Source organism: Haliotis rubra, unplaced genomic scaffold, assembly GCF_003918875.1.
Source record: "Haliotis rubra isolate DU_JTF1 unplaced genomic scaffold, ASM391887v1 Scf49, whole genome shotgun sequence".
NCBI lineage: Eukaryota > Metazoa > Mollusca > Gastropoda > Lepetellida > Haliotidae > Haliotis > Haliotis rubra.
In genome coordinates this window covers 2,881,414-2,901,753 of record NW_025767179.1, presented here as the reverse complement: position 1 = coordinate 2,901,753, position 20,340 = coordinate 2,881,414, and the positions used below count along the sequence as shown (strand labels likewise).

General features: G+C 39.2%; 1 protein-coding gene across 1 annotated transcript in view; it reads right to left on the bottom strand.

The window, feature by feature from the left end:
• Positions 1 to 666: 666 nt before the first annotated feature.
• Positions 667 to 20,340, bottom strand: part of LOC124291304 (putative extracellular sulfatase Sulf-1 homolog) — a 107,754-nt gene continuing 88,080 nt past the window's right edge. Inside the window, exons 14-19 of the mRNA XM_046728277.1 lie at positions 20,059 to 20,192; positions 19,331 to 19,497; positions 11,506 to 11,610; positions 8,284 to 8,426; positions 7,558 to 7,669; positions 667 to 1,171 (exon numbers count right to left, since the gene is read on the bottom strand). Of these exons, the coding sequence (XP_046584233.1) occupies positions 1,059 to 1,171; positions 7,558 to 7,669; positions 8,284 to 8,426; positions 11,506 to 11,610; positions 19,331 to 19,497; positions 20,059 to 20,192 (774 nt within the window). The 3' untranslated portion in view covers positions 667 to 1,058. The remainder of the gene's footprint in view (positions 1,172 to 7,557; positions 7,670 to 8,283; positions 8,427 to 11,505; positions 11,611 to 19,330; positions 19,498 to 20,058; positions 20,193 to 20,340) is intronic.

Below are 20,340 nucleotides of genomic sequence, written 5' to 3'. Positions count from 1 at the left end.
CTCAAAACCATCATTGATTCAGACACAGAATCACAATGTCGGTCTGCATTGCATGTAAATCCTCAAAACCATCATTGATTCAGACACAGTGGATTGTCGGTCTGCATTGCATGTAAATCCTCAAAACCATCATTGATTCAGACACAGTATCACAATGTCGGTCTGGATTGCATGTAAAAACCTCAAAGACACAGAATCCCAATGTCGGTCTGGATTGCATGTAAATCCTCCTGGTCTCAGTTTTACATAAACACTATACACATGCTATACAGGTGATAAAATATCTTACCATTACAATATTTCCCTCCTTGTGTATACAATAAACAAGGTGGCAACCCTTTTTGGGGGTCAAATAAATATTTACAATAAATCAATTTCCCAAAATATTTAATCAACACAGGCACGTTTAAAACAGTATTGGTTTCAACTGATTTCTAGATTTACCTCTTAAACCATGTTTTTGACTACTATGCAGTAACCTCCCGTACATGCCTGCCATTGAATAAAATCATAAACAGGACACCAGCAAAACAGAATCCTTGCTTGTACAGTTTGATACCTATGAGGGCTAATAGTACATTCAGATAAAATGATATCTTGTGTCAATATATATACAGTTTTCATTACAAAAATGCAAACATCTCATATCACATACATGGCAGCAAATAAATTCATATGTTTGTTTGATTAAATTTAAATTACAGTAAAAGAATATTTGAAACTGCAAGAACGTTGACCTTGTAGAAATGGCTAAGCTCCAGGTTCCTGGGTGGGACAATGTCGATCACAGGCATGATGATGCATTGAAAGGTTTGTCTGGCGTTCATTCACAATGTATCAAGTTCACGCTGTCCGACAACTTCAGCTACAAGGATGACGGGTCTTGTGATACATCAAATCATTATTACACTCCACCATTATTGTTTATTTGATACAAGCACCACTGCATTTGTCGACTGAAATACAGACAGGAGTTCATTTGATCTTGTGCATACGACAACCATAGCAGCTAGGCGTCAAAGTACTCGTCTCTGCGTCTAGATGACACCTGTGTCACGTCACTCCTGATACTGCTCCGCAGCCTCTGTCTGGTCGACTGGTCCGGGCTTCTGACTGGTTGTGTCTCCATCGCCAGAGCCCCACAACTCATGAGCCTTGCCATCACTACCGCCTACAACACAGACACACCCAGGTATACTCAACTCAACAGCAACCAGGAAATCTAACACAAGTAAAACGTTAATATCTCAACATGAAAATATTCAGTTGAAAGATACCTTGAAATCATGACAAGTATATTTATATTGACATATTTATTACATCAGTTTGCATGTCATGGTTTTGTTCAAGGAAAACTGTACTTGATGTTGACACCCAGGTTTAAATAAATTAGATTAAAAGTCCTGAGTTAGAAGAGACGAAGCTGAGTCTATTAGTTTACAAAGTTCTATTAACATATTAAAGGCCATTATACTACAGGACAGATTACAACACCACTTGTACAGTAGCTAGTATTTGTTTAACATGCATCCACTTGTAAACCAAGAACACATTGCTGGCACAGCAAGGGAACACACAATAGCACGGGACCATGACATGGGACAAGTACCAGGACGTTGATGCCAAGAAAGCATGTGTACAGTTCAGCATGAGATACAGGCAAACAGCTACCTGTTTTAGATTTTCTGGTTAGACTTTTGCTCATCCGATATCTACAGTTGTGAACCTCAATATTTATTGTCTTACTTGACAGAAGATGTAAAGTAACTTATAAGTGTTACTACAGTTTAAATACTTGATGTTCTGTGTTTGTTGTTTAATGCCGCGCTCAGCAATATTCCAGCTATATGTCTTTTGTATTTGTAAGTAGGTTGTATGTTTTCACTCTTGATCTCTTCATAAGATGGTTGCAGTGGCAATGATATTTAAGCAATCATTGTCCATATACTAAATTGTTACTAAAATTTGGGTAAGATTTTTGTTACTGTGGTTCATGTACCCAAAAATATATTTCACCTATTTGTATATTCTTATTGTGGCTTACATGTCCAAAAATCCTATCCATTAACCCTAAAGAGTCTATGCCTGTACACGCTGACACACAGGGCTAGAATCAAGAGCATATCAGACGGGTCCACGGACAGCAACTTGTACTAACAGAGGCAACATCTGGACCCCAAACACAATGTTCCACACAAAAACACCATGGGAGGCACCTAAACTTGTCTGAATTCTGAATGTAACTATTCTATACCTATGAACGAAAACGATTGTGTATGATTTTCATCCAAAGATCATGTGGTTGTGCAGTGGTCTTGGATACCACACTATACTGTGTAGAGTTCCTCAAACATACTGGTGCTGTCTTCACTCACTAGCTCCCTAGGGTATGGTGGAAATGATCATGGGTTTGAATCCTAGATTGTTGTCTAGGTTTTCTCAAAGTCATACCTAAGGTTGTATGTTTGGCTATTGTAATCAAGTATTCCTGTGAGATTCATACAATTATAAGAGATTTGGTTAACAGGTGCCCCGGCAATGAGAAGGGCAGTCACGCAATCACGCCGTCTCATACTAATCCCAGCTGATCTGGACCCCGCCATCTCTATGACACTATCTCCCTAAATCACTGATGCGGATGCATATCCCTTCAGAATAAGAAAGATTTCAACTCATATCCTTCCAACATAAGCATATCAGCTCGGATCCTTGCAACATAAGCAAGATGTCAGCTCGTATCTTTGCAACATAAGCAAGATGTCAGCTCGTATCTTTGCAACATAAGCAAGATGTCAGCTCGTATCTTTGCAACATAAGCATATCAGCTTGGCTCCTTGCAACATAAGCATATCAGCTTGGATCCTTGCAACATAAGCATATCAGCTCGGATCCTTGCAACATAAGCATATCAGCTCGTATCTTTGAAACATAAGCAAGATGTCAGCTCGTATCCGTGCAACATAAGCAAGATGTCAGCTCCTATCCTTGCAACATAAGCATATCAGCTCATATCCTTGCAACACAAGCAAGATGTCAGCTAGTATCTTTGCCAACATAAGCATATCAGCTCGTATCCTTGCAACATAAGCAAAATGTCAGCTCGTATCCTTGCAACATAAGCATATCAGCTCATATCCTTGCAACATAAACATATAACCTCATATCCTTGTAACATAAGCAAAATGTCAGCTCGTATCCTTGCAACATAAGCATAACGTCAGCTCATATCCTTGCAACATAATCAAGATGTCAGCTAATATCCTTGCAAAAAAGGCGTGATGTGAGCTCAATGTGTAACATATCAGCTCTTATCTCAATGAAATATGCTATATGTCTGTTCATATCCATGTATAATATGCACACTGAGATCACAGCGCCTAGAAGCATATTTAACTAGCTAAACATGTTGCTACCTACGACTAGTTACACACACAACACAGAGCAGCCAGAACTGGGTGTCAAGGTCAGAGGAAAGCAACCAATGAAAATGATGTATGACAATTACAACGTTTGGACACTGTAATCAGTTGTCAGTGTATTGGTGTTGCCACGATATATCCGGTTAAGTCGTTTCCGTTGATTTAAACCTGTAATACACATAGCAACATTCATCAGTCTGAGGATAAGCTTGATCTCTCACAAACACATCATAGTGTACACAGTTTTTCCTTGAATACCATGTGAAGTGTTTATCAGAAAATAATACTATAGTACATTTGAACAAAAAAGCAACAAGGCTCTGTAGCTCACATGAAGTTTTTTTCTGAGGTATTTGCAACATTAGATTATAAAGGTCTTAATTAAAGGGTGAAAAACGTTGAACAGTGTTGACAACATACAAGATCTCATACTGCACGCGATAATTCTACTTACATCAGATTCCAAGATGGCATGTTTGAATTAGATGGAATTTCTGTGAGCACTGTTTAGAGACACTTTAAGTGAGTTTGTTTTTACGCCGCTGGTTTTATACCATAAATGGGCTTCACACATTGTACCCATGCAGGGACTTGAACCTGGGTTGTCGGAATGACAAGCGATCACTTTAACCACCAGGCTACCGCACCGTCCCTAGAGACACTTTGACAGGAAGAAACAGGAAAAGTTTGTGCATAATATGCCTGTTGGTGTCAGAGGAGATTTTGAAAAAGTGAGTAAGTGAATTTAGTTTTATGCTGCTTTTATCAATATTCCAGCAATATCACGAGCAGGGACACCAAAAATGGGCTTCACTCATTGTACCCCCGTGGGAAATTGAACCTGGGTGTTCAGCATGACGAGCGACTGCTTTAACCAATAGGCTACCCCTTTGCCCTTTGACAAAATAAAACTTTTCAACTGACAATGCAACACTTGGATGAAACGCAAGGACAACATACTGCTACATATGCCCATCTGAACCATGGGTCCAGGAGAGCTAACACTATATATCTGGAATGTTACTCAGAGGAAAATTACTGAAATATGCACATTCAGACACATTCAATAACTTAATAACTCAGCAGAAATATATCTGGAAATAAACTGATTATATCAGAATGGATCACAGAAAAACATTGACATATATGTTAGATAAATATCTGGAACTGTCAGTATATGATATACAATAACAACAATTGCAAGGCTCACCAAAAGGCAATTCAAGGTAATATCAGGCTGCCTCCATTCCTGGTATCGGGATGTGTTGCATATATAACTTTTCCTTGTATATACAGGTTATATCAGGCAGCCTACTTCTGAAGTGTTGTATATATAGGTGATATCAGGCTGCCTACTTCTGATGTGTTGTATATACAGGTTATATCTGGCTGCCTACTTCTGATGTGTTGTATATACAGGTTATATCTGGCTGCCTACTTCTGATGTGTTGTATATATAGATTATATCAGGCTCCCTACTTCTGATGTGTTGTATATACATGTTATATCAGGCTGCCTACTTCTGATGTGTTGTATATACAGGTTATATCAGATTGCCTACTTCTGATGTGTTGTATATATAGGTATATCAGGCTCCCTACTTCTGATGTGTTGTATATACATGTTATATCAGGCTGCCTACTTCTGATGTGTTGTATATACAGGTTATATTAGGCAGTCTACTTCTGATGTGTTGTATATACAGGTTATATCAGATTGCCTACTTCTAATGTGTTGTATATATAGGTTATATCAGGCTGCCTACTTCTGATGTGTTGTATGTACAGGTTATATCAGGCAGCCTACTTCTGACGTGTTGTATATACAGGTTATATCAGGCTGCCTACTTCTGACGTATTTTATATACAGGTTATATCTGGCTGCCTACTTCTGATGTGTTGTATATACAGGTTATATCTGGCTGCCTACTTCTGATGTGTTGTATATATAGGTTATATTGGGCTGCCTACTTCTGATGTGTTGTATATACAGGTTATATCAGGCTGCCTACTTCTGATGTGTTGTATATACAGGTTATATCAGGCAGCCTACTTCTGATGTGTTGTATATATATGTTATATAATGCAGCCTACTTCTGAAGCGTTGTATATATAGGTGATATCAGGCTGTCTACTTCTGATGTATTTTATATACAGGTTATGTCAGGTTGCCTACTTCTGATGTGTTGTATATACAGGTTATGTCAGGCTCCCTACTTCTGATGTGTTGTATATACATGTTATATCAGGATGCCTACTTCTGACGTGTTGTATATACAGGTTATATCAGGCTGCCTACTTCTGATGTGTTGTATGTACAGGTTATGTCAGGTTGCCTACTTCTGATGTATTTTATATACGGGTGATATAATGCAGCCTACTTCTGATGTGTTGTATATACAGGTTATATCTGGCTGCCTACTTCTGATGTGTTGTATATATAGGTTATATTGGGCTGCCTACTTCTGATGTGTTGTATATACAGGTTATATCATGCAGCCTACTTCTGATGTGTTGTATATATAGGTTATATAATGCAGCCTACTTCTGATGTGTTGTATATATAGGTGATATCAGGCTGTCTACTTCTGATGTATTTTATATACAGGTTATGTCAGGTTGCCTACTTCTGATGTGTTGTATATACAGGTTATATTGGGTTGCCTACTTCTGATGTGTTGTATATACATGTTATATCAGGCTGCCTACTTCTGATGTGTTGTATATACAGGTTATGTCAGGCTGCCTACTTCTGATGTGTTGTATATACAGGTTATATCAGGCTGCCTACTTCTGATGTGTTGTATATACATGTTATATCAGGCTGCCTACTTCTGATGTGTTGTATATACAGGTTATGTCAGGCTGCCTACTTCTGATGTGTTGTATATATAGGTTATATCAGGCAGCCTACTTCTGATGTGTTGTATATACAGGTTATATCAGGCTGCCTACTTCTGATGTGTTGTATATACAGGTTATATCAGGCTGCCTACTTCTGATGTGTTGTATATACAGGTTATGTCAGGCTGCCTACTTCTGATGTATTTTATATACGGGTGATATAATGCAGCCTACTTCTGATGTGTTGTATATACAGGTTATATCTGGCTGCCTACTTCTGATGTGTTGTATATATAGGTTATATTGGGCTGCCTACTTCTGATGTGTTGTATATACAGGTTATATCAGGCTGCCTACTTCTGATGTGTTGTATATATAGGTTATATTGGGCTGCCTACTTCTGATGTGTTGTATATACAGGTTATGTCAGGTTGCCTACTTCTGATGTATTTTATATACGGGTGATATAATGCAGCCTACTTCTGATGTGTTGTATATATAGGTTATATCATGCAGCCTACTTCTGAAGTGTTGTACATACATGTTATGTCAGGCTGCCTACTTCTGATGTGTTGTATATACAGGTTATATCAGGCTGCCTACTTCTGATGTGTCCTTTATACAGGTGATGCCAGCGTTCCATAAAATCACTAATCTGCCTTTTGAACTCACCCGTCAATGGCGGAAAGGTGTGAGCCGCGCTAGTTTGTTAATTGGATCAGTTTGCTACACCAATCAACTTCTCATTGACTGACTTCGACTTATGTATACAAGATTGCTGTTGTTTGAATCTCATGGGGCCAAATTTCCTTCTCGAGTCATCGTGTGTATTTATGAGACGAATTCGTGTAACCGGTATTCAAATGATGACAATTATAACAGGGAATGGTCGGGACCGACAGGTACTTAGAGTTATGCATAATATTCGAGACACCGGCATTCGACTCATCGGGATTTGACTGTATATGTTATACACTGTGACATATACAGTGACATACATGTTATATCAGGGTGCCTACTTTCTTGGCATTGGGATGTGTTGCATATATATGTTATACACTGTGACATACATGTTATATCAGGGTGCCTACTTTCTTGGCATTGGGATGTGTTGTATTTACATGTTACACACTGTGACATATACAGTGACATATATGTTATATTAGAGTGCTTATGTTCCCAGTATTGGATGTGTAGTACATACAGATTATATCTGGCAGAAGAAAAACTGTGCACCAAAAGAGATAGGACCCAGTACACACAAGCCTTCACAGACTGCCTAAGATGGGTCTTACCTTTGCGACTGCGGTTGTCACAATTTCTACCAGAACATGATTTCAGCTGTGCCAGGTCTTCATGGAGTTGTTGTAGCACCCCAAAGTTCAGTTTTGCCACAGAGTTTTCAAGCTGAAAGAATCAGAGACTAGTTAACCATGGTCTTATATGTTATTAATGGTACATCAAAGAGTAGTACATCAACCTCGCTGCTTGTAATATCTCAGCAATATCACAGCTGGGGATACCAGAAATAGGCTTCAAACACTGTACATGTCTACTGCCTGACTTGTGGACACAAATAACTACCTGGCTATCATACTAACAGTGCTCCTGTGTAGTTGTGTCAATAATAAACACCTTCCACAGAAAACCAGGAAGTAGGTTACAGTTCACAACGGTTGTGACCTTACAGTTCGGCTACTGTGTTTTGCAACTGAAACATGAGGTCTTTGGTGGGGTTTTTCAATTTTGCCTTCTGCCCACAAGTTTCCATTTTGACATTGAGGAGTGACTAACACATCTCTGGCTTTTCCCACACAGAAAATTAATAAATCCTAGTGGACTATCATATGATCATATTGCCATAAACTGCTTTAAAGTAAACTAGTGTGATCATATTTGCTGTACACTGCTTAATTGTGGATAGTATGTGATAGATTGCCAGATGACATTGTGTGCAAGTTATGTAACCCTATAGAAGATTGTTTCCTTGCATCATCGAAAGAAGAAAACCCTCAGCTCACCTGATGTGGATCCTTGTTGAAATCATAGAAACTGAAGAAGCGTGTGATGAACTCGCAGTAGAGGAAGTTGTGAGTCATGTTGACAGTGCGGAGACACCAGTAGGTGTTGTTGTTGGCGTTGGGGCAGAAGCAGAACGGACCCACTGGAACACAGACTCAACTCTTGACACACAGTCACCCTCATAACCTACTTCATGGATGTTCTACAAGTCTACACTAAACCATGTTCATGGAATGTTCAATATCTACAACTTAATATTGTCTTCCAATACTAGTCAACATTACACCTTGAATAATGGAGTGAGTGAGTGAGTTATTATTTAACGTCACATCGGCAATATTTCAGCCATATCGTGACGATTGAATAATGGAATGCTCAGATTATGGTCAATATCTACAATTTAATATTGTCTTCCAATACTAGTCGACATTACACCTTGAATAATGGAATGCTCAGCATTAAAATACTGCTTTTGGATCACAAGTGAGCTGTCTTATCTTACATGATTATCATGAATTGACACTTTGTCATTTTTGGTTTCTTAACTGTTAGCAACTTTGAGTTTCAGTCTAGAAGCGTGAGTGGAATTTTTTTTAAAGTGTATCAATTACTGACTTGATTCTCCTGATGTTCAAGAACAGAAGTTCATGGGGTCAACGCAGCTCAGCAATATTCCAGCTATATTGCACCCTGAAATAAATGGACCAGACAATCCCGTGATTGGTGTTTTGAGCACTGATCCAGGCCAATGGGGTATAAGGACATGCCATGAACCAAATCACCAACAGTGACCACCTGATCCATTAAATTGTCTCTTACGACCAATACAGTCTGTCGGGACCAATTCCAGCCTGGAATCCCCATGAGGACCTCCACTTGAAGCCAGAAAACTGACATTCAACAGGATAGACCCAACCATGAGCACCAAACATTTACCAAATGACAGTTAATAGATATTGAAGCCTCATCATTGTAAATAGAATGTACGCATAAATCTGTCTACTTTACACCCTTGCTGTCAGACCACTCAGCCTGATTTCTTATGTTCTTATTTATATAGATTGACATTTCTTACACAAGATCATAATACTTCTTAAATTAACAAACACACTTGCTACATATATAAAAGCTGAAAACAAAACACCTTGTTTAGTCAATAGATTTGTCATCAATGTTTTACAAATGAAATGAGTGAAAAGAGTCAAGCTTCTAATAAAGATGAATCAAAACAAAAATTAAAGTGAATATGAAAAAAAGCTGTTGCATAAAAGCTCACTTGAAGGACAGTGCTCACTGAGATAAAGGGTGCAAAAAAGCAATTACAAAAGATAATTAGCAGCATACATAAAACATGTCCTTAATGTGAATGACCAAATACAGAATTTTCAATAAAGAAACTTACTAAACTATTTGTAAGAACTGAAAACGACACTATGGGGAAGAATGAGTTATAGTGCCTTTTGGATCAGGACTGAACGTGTTTAGACATATTTACCTCATCTAGGCATCAGTGACATGGTGATAAACTATCTCTGTTCTTTGCAGGAGAGAGATAAAACAGCAGCATCTTGCACCTAGTGCAGCTGTCTTGGGCACATTACCCGGTCAGACAGGTGCACAACCAGCAGAAGCCATCTGACAGTAAGTCTAACTTGACCATCTGGCAGTAAGTGCAACATGGCTATCTGGCAGTAAGTCTAACATGGCCATCTGATGGTAAGTGCAACATGGCCATCTGGCAGTAAGTCTAACATGGCCATCTGATGGTAAGTGCAACATGGCCATCTGACAGTAAATGCAACATGGCCATCTGGCAGTCAGTGCAACATTGCCATCTGACAGTAAGTGCAACATGGCCATTTGATGGCAAATGAAACATGGTCATCTGAGTGTATAATCAACAGGGCCATCTGACAGTAAGTGCAACATGGCCATCTGGCGATAAGTGCAACATGGCCATCTGACAGTAAGTGCAACTTGGCCATCTGACAGTAAGTGCAACATGGCCATTTGATGGCAAATGAAACATGGTCATCTGAGTGTATAATCAACAGGGCCATCTGACAGTAAGTGCAACATGGCCATCTGGCGATAAGTGCAACATGGCCATCTGACAGTAAGTGCAACTTGGCCATCTGACAGCAAGTGCAACATGGCCATCTGATGGCAAATGAAACATGGTCATCTGAGTGTATAATCATAATCAACAGGGCCATCTGACTGTAAGTGCAACATGGCCATCTGGCAGTAAGTGCAACATGGCCATCTGACAGTAAGTGCAACATGGCCATCTGACAGTAAGTGCAACATGGCCATCTGACAGTAAGTGCAACATGGCCATCTGATGGCAAATGAAACATGGCCATCTGATGGCAAATGAAACATGGCCATCTGATTGTATAATCAACAGGGCCATCTGACAGTAAGTGCAACATGGCCATCTGATGGTAAGTGCAACATGACCATCTGACAGTAAGTCTAACTTGACCATCTGATAGCAAATGAAACATGGTCATCTGACGGTAAGTGCAACATGGCCATCTGAGTGTATAATCAACTGGGCCATCTGACGGTAAGTGCAACATGGTCATCTGGCAGTAAGTGCAACATGGCCATCTGACGGTAAGTGCAACATGGCCATCTGAAAGTAAGTACAACAGGGCCATCTGGCAGTAAGTGTAACATGGCCATCTGATAGTAAGTGCAACATGGCCATTTGACAGTTAGTGCAACATGGCCATTTGACAGTAGGTGCAACTTCACCATCTAATGATACCATTTTGACAAGGTTGAAAAGCCATACATCAAAATATTTCACGATTTCCAAATACAACCACAAAAGTTGTATGAAGGACAACTAGGGTATTTGTACCCTGCTACAGTTCAGCAGTAATCAACTTCACAGTGTAGGCATTAAAGCATTTATCTAAACGACTGTCACATCACAGTGTGATATCTACCACACAAATCCAACAACCAAGATACCAAGCAGTTACTAACATAGTCTGGCTGTTTATCCACGTTTAAACTTTAATAAATCATAGCATCAAACTGTGTTGCCACAGAATGCAATTACCTACATTTGCAAACAGGAAACACAGGTACTAAAAAACTGAAAATAAATAAATTCATCACGCCAAGTATCCCTCCAAATCTGCCATATTCTACAATACTCCAGACATATTAGTTTGAAGATATGACAATGCCAGGCGATGTCTTACATTTCCAGAACGGTGCTGTTTTCCAGTGATGAGTGTCCATCAACGTACACTCCATTCCTTCTTTCCTACAGGTTTCGTGATTAAATCGTTTCCATTTGCGCTGAGCTATGGACAAAATTTAATGAAGAAATATTCTCCTTGGCTAGAATAATATTTTCATGCAAACGTTTTAAACAGTGCACAGGGATGAATGTCACACATGCACAAATCAGACTTGAGGATACAAATGAAAATGTGGGTGTAGAGACAAGGCACCACAGCATTCTGGGAGAGAACAATAATTAATGTATGAATGAAACCAGTATCTTGGAGACATGACTGAAAATGCTAAGAAAATGAGATACATCCTTGACCAGAAATGTAATCACAATAATTCTCAATCAATAATTGTCAATCACAGTATTCTAAGTACTTTCATCTGTATTTAAAACAGTAATTGATAACAAATATACAAGCAGGAAAAAGAAACTAAATGTACACATTTTACTCATCAACAACTCGTAGAAGCACTGACTCTTCTTACTGTAACTGTAAAAAGTTTGACACAGTTCACTATTTGTTACGAGGGAGGAGTGCAGAAAAAGGGACAGCCAGTTGTGCGAGAAAGGATGGAGACGGCACAGCACAGGCTAATGAATCAATAACTTGGTGGGCACTTGTGCACATGCTTCTCTAACACCTGGCTGTCCCTTTCTCTGCACTCCTCCCTCGTAACACATAGTGAACTGTGTCAAAGTTTTAATGATGGTTTCTTAAAGAACTTTTTTGGTGGAGTCCGGAAAATTTTCAAATATAAGAAAGCTGTTGGGTATTCGTAAATGATAAACATGTGTACTATTTATATTTATGTTGCAATTTTGTACAATGATCAAATTTGCAATTCTTCGGTCCGTTTCTGACTCAAACGGACTGTACAGGAAAACAATGTTTAGTTGATATTTTGTATAAAAAAAACCACACACTTTGATGGGATGGAGGTCCACTTCAACAAGTGGTTTGCCATGTGCAAGAATGACTGAAGTGGTAAGCTAAGTATAAATGCAAAACTCCAAGATACCATTAATTATCATGTACTGTATATATCTTATTAACAATTACTTGTTCCCGCTAGTACATTCACAGAACAATGTCTAGATATATTGGACATGATGCAGAGCAAAGCTTCATTCTTGGCATCCTAAACATGAACGTATCTGCACTACTGCGGCGATGGCAGTCTGTCCTAGGCACCTCCAGCTTCTGCTGCAGGCAATGAGGGACACCACAGCATATGCTGTCATTAGACCTGCTGGTGGACTCGAATGAGAATCTAATTTTTCCACACTTTAATTGACTCAGGAAAACGACTTGACAAAGCTGATGCATTAAGGACAGTGGTTGAGTGAGTATGGTTCTACACAGCTTTTAGCAATATTCCAGCAATATCACAGCGGGGACACCAGAAATGGGCTTAACACAATGTACCCATGTGGGGAATCAAACCCAGATCTTCAGCATGGCAAGCAAATGCTTTAACCACCAGGCTACCCCACATTAAGGACAGTGTACAGCTGTACAAACAGCCTAACATGAACCAGCTCGTCAGATAATACCTCTATTCTATTATCAATCCTTGGACCCAGTCACTTAGGGGATAACTGTACTGTGTTTGACGAATTGGGGACGTATACCGGTGGTTATATAGCCATAAATTTAACGTTACATCAGCTCTGCTTGCGCGAGCATTCCAATTCTAATCAACTTGTTTTACACTGTTTTTTTCATGAAAGAAATTCATTATTTAAACCAGGTCCTCTAGGTCAAAGGTTAATCATATCACTCCTTGAACTTACACCGCCGCCAGAAAAAGTAGTTCCCTTTTCAAACTACACACGTTTATTATGTGCACACAGACTAAATCTGACAATGATGAATAGATCATAGTATTATAGATAAAATGAACGGAATTATGATGAAACCGCCCTCTAGTTACAGAAATGAGCAGCCCGCTGATTCCTCAACTACGGGCCATTATCAGTTCTGTTGTCTAATAACGTCACAGCAGCACGTGACGTCACACTCCATAATGACGTCATAAATCTTGTTTCATGATCTAACAGTGTTGGGTCAACAGCCTGTTGCGAGTAAGTTTTTTAAACTTAAAATTAAATTTATGATACTGTTTTGTCTTTTTTAACACAAATTCCACCCATTTTAGCTGGACAGGAGAGTTAATTGACCTATGGCTTCTGCAAATGACAATGTCCTGCAAAGGAGCGTTACCCCAATAGTGTAAGGATACATTCAAAGGTTTTGGTGAATCGGTTTTCAAATTGCGACCGTATATGCTGATTATATGGTCAGAAATTTACAGCATTGACCAATCAGAACTCGTGTTACATACTAAGCTGAATTAGAATACCCTTTTGTTTGTCATGTACAGTTTTCATTTGTCTCATCTTTAACTCAGCACAGAATTTATCTCTTCAGTTAAAATTCATATATATCCAGACACTTACATTTTCTCAAATACTTATCGAATGTCCAGAGATCTGAATCCCTTTGCAACTGACAAAAGTAACATCCTCTACCCAAATGACATGGAGACAAACATATTCGTTTTAATGGAGGAGTTTTCTTGCTTTATGCCCAGCAAACAATAGCACAACCATATCTCAAAAACTGAGATGAACAAACAGATGATTATAAACCTGGGAAATAAATATGTGACACTAGACGTGATAATTGCCATATGAATTGTATTTCCAGTTCTGCTAGGCATTTTTTAGATGTATCAATAAAAATTACAGTGTGTATCTCTCTATAAACTAAACCAGAACACACAGCTGTAGTCACGCTATTGTCCGAGTCGGTTTGATCTACAGATTAGTTTAACATGACTCCACCCAAAATAATGTAAATGACATGAATGAAACGCTTAATAATTTGTTTGAGTGGCATTTTAGAAGTTGAGACGTACAATATATAACAAATTTATGGATAACAACTTCTTTATTTTCGTGAGTGCGACGTTTCGATACAGATTCTTGTACCGTTGTCAAGCAAGAGTGATACATGAAGTGTAGGAGCTGCATATATATACTGTATATAACAATGAAACAACATACTAGACAAAGGAAACAACATAATTGCCATGATTGGCTAAGCAGTAAGCTGATGAAGCCAGTAAGTACATAAAGGATAGTGAATGGAAGCCAGAGATGTAGTTACAATGAGATGTTTATACAATAGGTGCGATGTTTATGCAATAGATTGGGCTTGGTGGAGGTGGATCATAAGCAGATGGAATGAAGTATCTGCTTATGATCCACTCTCCACCAAGCCCAGTCTATTGTATAAACATCGCATCCATTGTATAAACATCTCATTGTAACTACATCTCTGGCTTCCATTCACTATCCTTTATGTACTTACTGGCTTCATCAGCTTACTGCTTAGCCAATCATGGCAATTATGTTGTTTCCTTTGTCTAGTATGTTGTTTCATTGTTATATACAGTATATATATGCAGCTCCTACACTTCATGTATCACTCTTGCTTGACAACGGTACAAGAATCTGTATCGAAACGTCGCACTCACGAAAATAAAGAAGTTGTTATCCATAAATTTGTTATATATTGCTTAATAATTTGATTGAAACAGATTAGAAAGAAATGTCCAATTATTGTTACCATACTGTGATTAAATTCACACTGTGATTAACATGATACCTGTGTCTTTCATGTTGGACACCAGGTGAAATGAATTGCAAAACAAACATATCATGCATGGGCACTTTCCTTATAAGGGAACACAAAAGTGGTACAGTCAAATCCTGATGAGTCGAATGCCGGTGTCTCGAATATTATGCATAACTAGAAGTACCTGTCGGTCCCGACCATTCCCTGTTATAGTTGTCATCATTTGAATACCGGTTACACGAATTCGTCTCATAAATACACACGATGACTCGAGAAGGAAATTTGGTCCCATGAGATTCAAACAACAGCAATCTTGTATACATAAGCCGAAGTCAGTCAATGAGAAGTTGATTGGTGTAGCAAACTGATCCAATTAATAAACCAGCGTGGCTCTCACCTTTCCGCCATTGACGGGTGAGTTCAAAAGGCAGATTAGTGATTTTACGGAAATCACTGTCTGTGCTAATCAGACTGGAACTGATAAGGTGCCCCTATTAGTGATATGGAAATCATTAGATAAACAAATGCTTAGGCAGAGGAATTAGGACTGGGTCATCTTTTTTTCTACCCTCATAGACATACCTATGTCTCGAATACATCGATAAGTCAAATTTATTACTTGGTCCCCAGCGATTCGACTCATCGGGATTTGACTGTACTTTGCATTGCTGGTAATTGAAATTCACTTTCCCAGTCCTGAAAATATTTCTGGATAAATCTGGATATTTTGTTTCATGTAAATATCGTCCAGTAGGCTGGGTTGCTGAATATCTGGGGTCTGGATTAGTGGGGTTCCACTCTAACGTGTTTGAAAGGCTTTCCAAGTGGCGTGTTGTTCAAGAAGGTGAAGGAAGTGCACAGGTCCAGGGCAATTATAACAGAATGGAGATACGTGTGTGTGTATAGCCTATTAAGTAATCAAGGATAAGGACTGTCAGGATGGGAATACAAAAATATGAACACACGACTGGTTTGCAAGACTGGGTACAATAAAAATATAAATCTAGATTAATTATTGCCCCAGTACACGTGTGTATTCTCTAATCTACCCCAGTACCTAGTCTACATGCGTGGATCCTGAACCGACAATCGACATTCAACTACATGCCAGCCATCCAGCCTGTACTATTACTGTAGGAAATACGGTGATGCCACCGGGCTCTAGCAGGAAATACTCTATCATATCATATCCTGGAATCTTATTTTTAAATTATTCATTCAACCAAACACAGAGAGGTAATAATGACTGAAAACCAGAAAGATGTAATATTGTGAGTTTAGTTTTACGCCGCACTCAGCAATATTCCAGCTATATGGCGGCGGGCTGTAAATAATCGAGTCTGGACCAGACAATCCAGTGATCAACAGCATGAGTATCAATGACGTGTCAACCAAGTCAGCGGGCCTGACCACCCGATCCAATTGCATCTTACGACAAGCATGGGTTACTGTAGACGAAAATACAAGGCATTGTGAACTGTGCTTGAAGTAGCTGCTTCCTTGTGGTCCAGGAACATAATATGGACCAGAAACATGACAAGCAATTTATCCTGTCTGCTTGACAACACTTTTCCCCACATTGACTGAATTATCAGGTTATATATTACCACAGGAAATATGGCAAGAGCGGAATGAGTTGAGTTGCGTTGTGATGAGTTGAAAAAACCATTACTGTTGGGCAGGTGAATTTAAAACACAAATTTAAAATCACTAAAATTGTAAACCAGTTGTGACAAAAGAATGCCCTAGGCCTTCAAGAGCCTGGAAGGTGGAATAGTTACAAGAAAGAGTTATTTTGAACATTGCCCACGAATGCACAAAGGAGGGGGGATGGGAGAGGGGGTTGTCATCTCATAACTGTGGTCGCCTAGGAGCAGTTGCCAGGTACCGCATGCTGCATACAACATGGAAACTTTGAACTGGTCCCCAGATACATGTCTATCAGGAGATGTTTACATGCTGTCAGTTTGTCTAGAATTAGTAATCATGGTACTACAATCAATATGTACAGTAAATGCTGCTTTCCTCCAGTCAGCATTACTCCATCTATACCACATTGGTCTGTAGATAGTCAGGTCTTTCACAGCAACTTTAACCATTACTCTATCCATCTCAGTCACTGATACTGATGTCAAACTCAGGCCATCACCTACAAGTTAGCCTGTAGCTCACCTTTCTGTGTCTGTCACTACCTGTCACTAGATACCCAGGCACTGTAGATGTGGGGTATGTCTGTTGTGTATCTTGTGTATGGGGCATGTGTGTTTGTGTGTGTCTTGCTTGGTGTGTGCAAGTGTGTGTTTGTTTTTTGTGTGCTTTTCTAGATTTTGACACACAAGTACATGTTCATGGCATCCATATTAATGAAAGGTTGAATCTTCACATTTGACAAGAGCAAGTATAATATAATTTAATCAAGTCCTGCCATGCCAGGTGTCTGAACAACTGAGGGCAATAAGTCCCTTTGGGACATCAGATGAAGAAACTCAACTTCAGTGAAACATATTTTCAAAATGACTGAAACTTTCAGCTTCTTATTTCCTCTTCCTGTTTTTCATATCAACATCTTTGATGGAGAAATGGCAGTAGTGACAACATGGGGTGAGTGAGTGTGTGAGTTGGGTTTTTACACTGCTTTTAGCAATATTCCAGCAATATCACAGCGGGGGAACACTAGACATGGACTTCACGCATTGAACCCATGTGGGGAATCGACCCCCGGGCTTTCAGTGGGACGAGCGAATGCTTTAACCACTAGGCTACCCCACCCCCAGTAACAACATGGTCTTGTTTATGAGAAGCTGTGTATGGTAGAGATATGATGTAGCCTTGACACTTCTGTGCATGCTGAGTGTAGTGTGATTTGGTCATGTTCTTGACAAACTGGTCCCAGCTGCCCCCAACACACAATAAGGCCTGGCCTGGAGGAACAACCATGTGCTGCTCTCTAGTAATAAATGAACATGAACAGAGATTACTATACAAGCCAGTGTGTCCTAACATTTTATTTTATTTTTTAAATGTCATAAATCTTGTATTTCTTGATCAAGAAAGTGGGTAAAAGATGAATTCCTATGAGTTCGAAAAAATTAGTATAGGACACAAGCAAGCGTAATAATTTCTATATTTAATTATTATATAATTCATTTCAGCTCCCCTTCAGTAAATGCACAGATTATGGCTGCCTTCATGGAAAACCAAAACTGTTGATTAATTCCAGCAATCTTCAGCATTCAGACTTAATGTCATAATAAGAAGTGACGTCAACAATGCCATTCACAACAAACAATACACTGATTGATGTTAGTGACAGTTGCTCTAGTGCAGGTAATACAGGCATCAGTTAGCAGGTGTTCGTGTTAATCCATGCAGACAGGACTATGTTGTTAGTTGAGAAACTTGGGCTAACAAAATCAAAATGTGTCCAGACTGCGACCTTGACATCCAGATGAGTCAGAGGTTAATGGCATATATTATTACCTAGTTTCTACAATGATCCTTATCTTTGGGAAAACAGGTTCATATCTTGCAGAAATTGTACTACACAAATCAAATCATTCATGATGTAATCACTATGAAGCAACTTCAGCTCAAATTCCAGTTTAAATCACAGAGATAAAGACATTATTATTCAATGGATCTCACCAAAATCTAATTACAGTCAAACTTTGTTGAGATGAAAGGACCTTCACAAAATGATGACTAAATAAAGACTACAACCAAACTTTTACTTCAAGACAACAATAAGTATGATACAATGGTCTTTGACTGTATATCATTGTTTCCCTAGACGATGGTAAAAACTGAGCCTACAACTATGCCCGAATTGCTAGTGCAAGGCCTTCTTTAGACTTCAAAGTGAACTCACAGGATTTGTTTGCGTGTTGTTTGAGAAACAGTTTCGAGAAGTTATGAAATCAGTACTTTTGAAATGTACTAGTCACTGATTTACTGGTCACTAAATAGTTCTTTGAAATATAAGTGATGCTCAGTTACATTCTGTACAAACAGCTATTGAATTATGTGGTGAATTGGAAAATGATTGCAGTCAAGTGCCTGCGGTCAAAGGGAGGTAACTCTCATGCCAACACACCCCTGACTCATGAAGATGGATCATGCAGAAGCGAGGTGTTCTGTAACTCACAATTCCACTTTGGGGGTGTCTGCCAGTGATTATTGTCATGGGTGAAGCACTTCATGTTGGGGGAGTTACAGTTCACATTCTTCTTCCTCTTCCTCTGGCGCTTCCGCTTCTTCAGCTTCTTCCAGGAACGATCATCTTTCTGATTAAAGCGTCCTGAAGTCTTGGAACTGGAACAATCAAAACAAGTTGACCACATAGGAATATTTCAACTCCAATTCCTGCTCCTCATATAATGCTGTATGTGTATGACCCTTTATGCAACCTCAAAGGCTCCACAGAAGACTCACTTGACTGTTTTGCATGTTAATTACAACATCAAAAACAGTTACATGTATGAGATCAAATATTTGTGATTGTATGTAACATTCAATGCTGAAATCCAGTGATGATCATCATCATGGCGACGACCACAACGACGATGATGATGATGATGATGATGATGACGATGATAAAGAATACCTAGACCTTCAACTATGGTTGAATCGCTAATGCAAGGCATTCTTTTGACTTCAGAGTGATCTGACAGGATAAGTCATCATCATCCTCATCATCATCAATGAGTGCAATCTGGATACGACGACATGGGATTTGACTAATAAGTAGTCACTGAGTCTGTCCACTCATTACATTGTCACTTCGGAAGACAACAATAAGATTCTGGAGACCTGCTGTAACCTACAATCCCAATGATAATAAGATTGATCATAAACCAAATATGACTGGCCAACCTTGATATGACGTCATCCTCACAGTCACAGTCTTCCTCCATATTGATTGTCTCCGACAGCAGAGGGCCACTCATGTTCAGGTCAAACATACTCAGGTCATCAGGGCGCTGCTGCTTGAGGTGGCGACGGATCACCTGAAATAGTCAAGGTATTGCCCATTAGTTATCTTGACCTGACTTCTTGGTTGGGTCAGGCAGTACATTTCAAATGGCCAATCACAGCCCTCATTTCAGCATGTGACACATCTGAAGCCACTTACGGAATGACAGCTAGGTACAAATA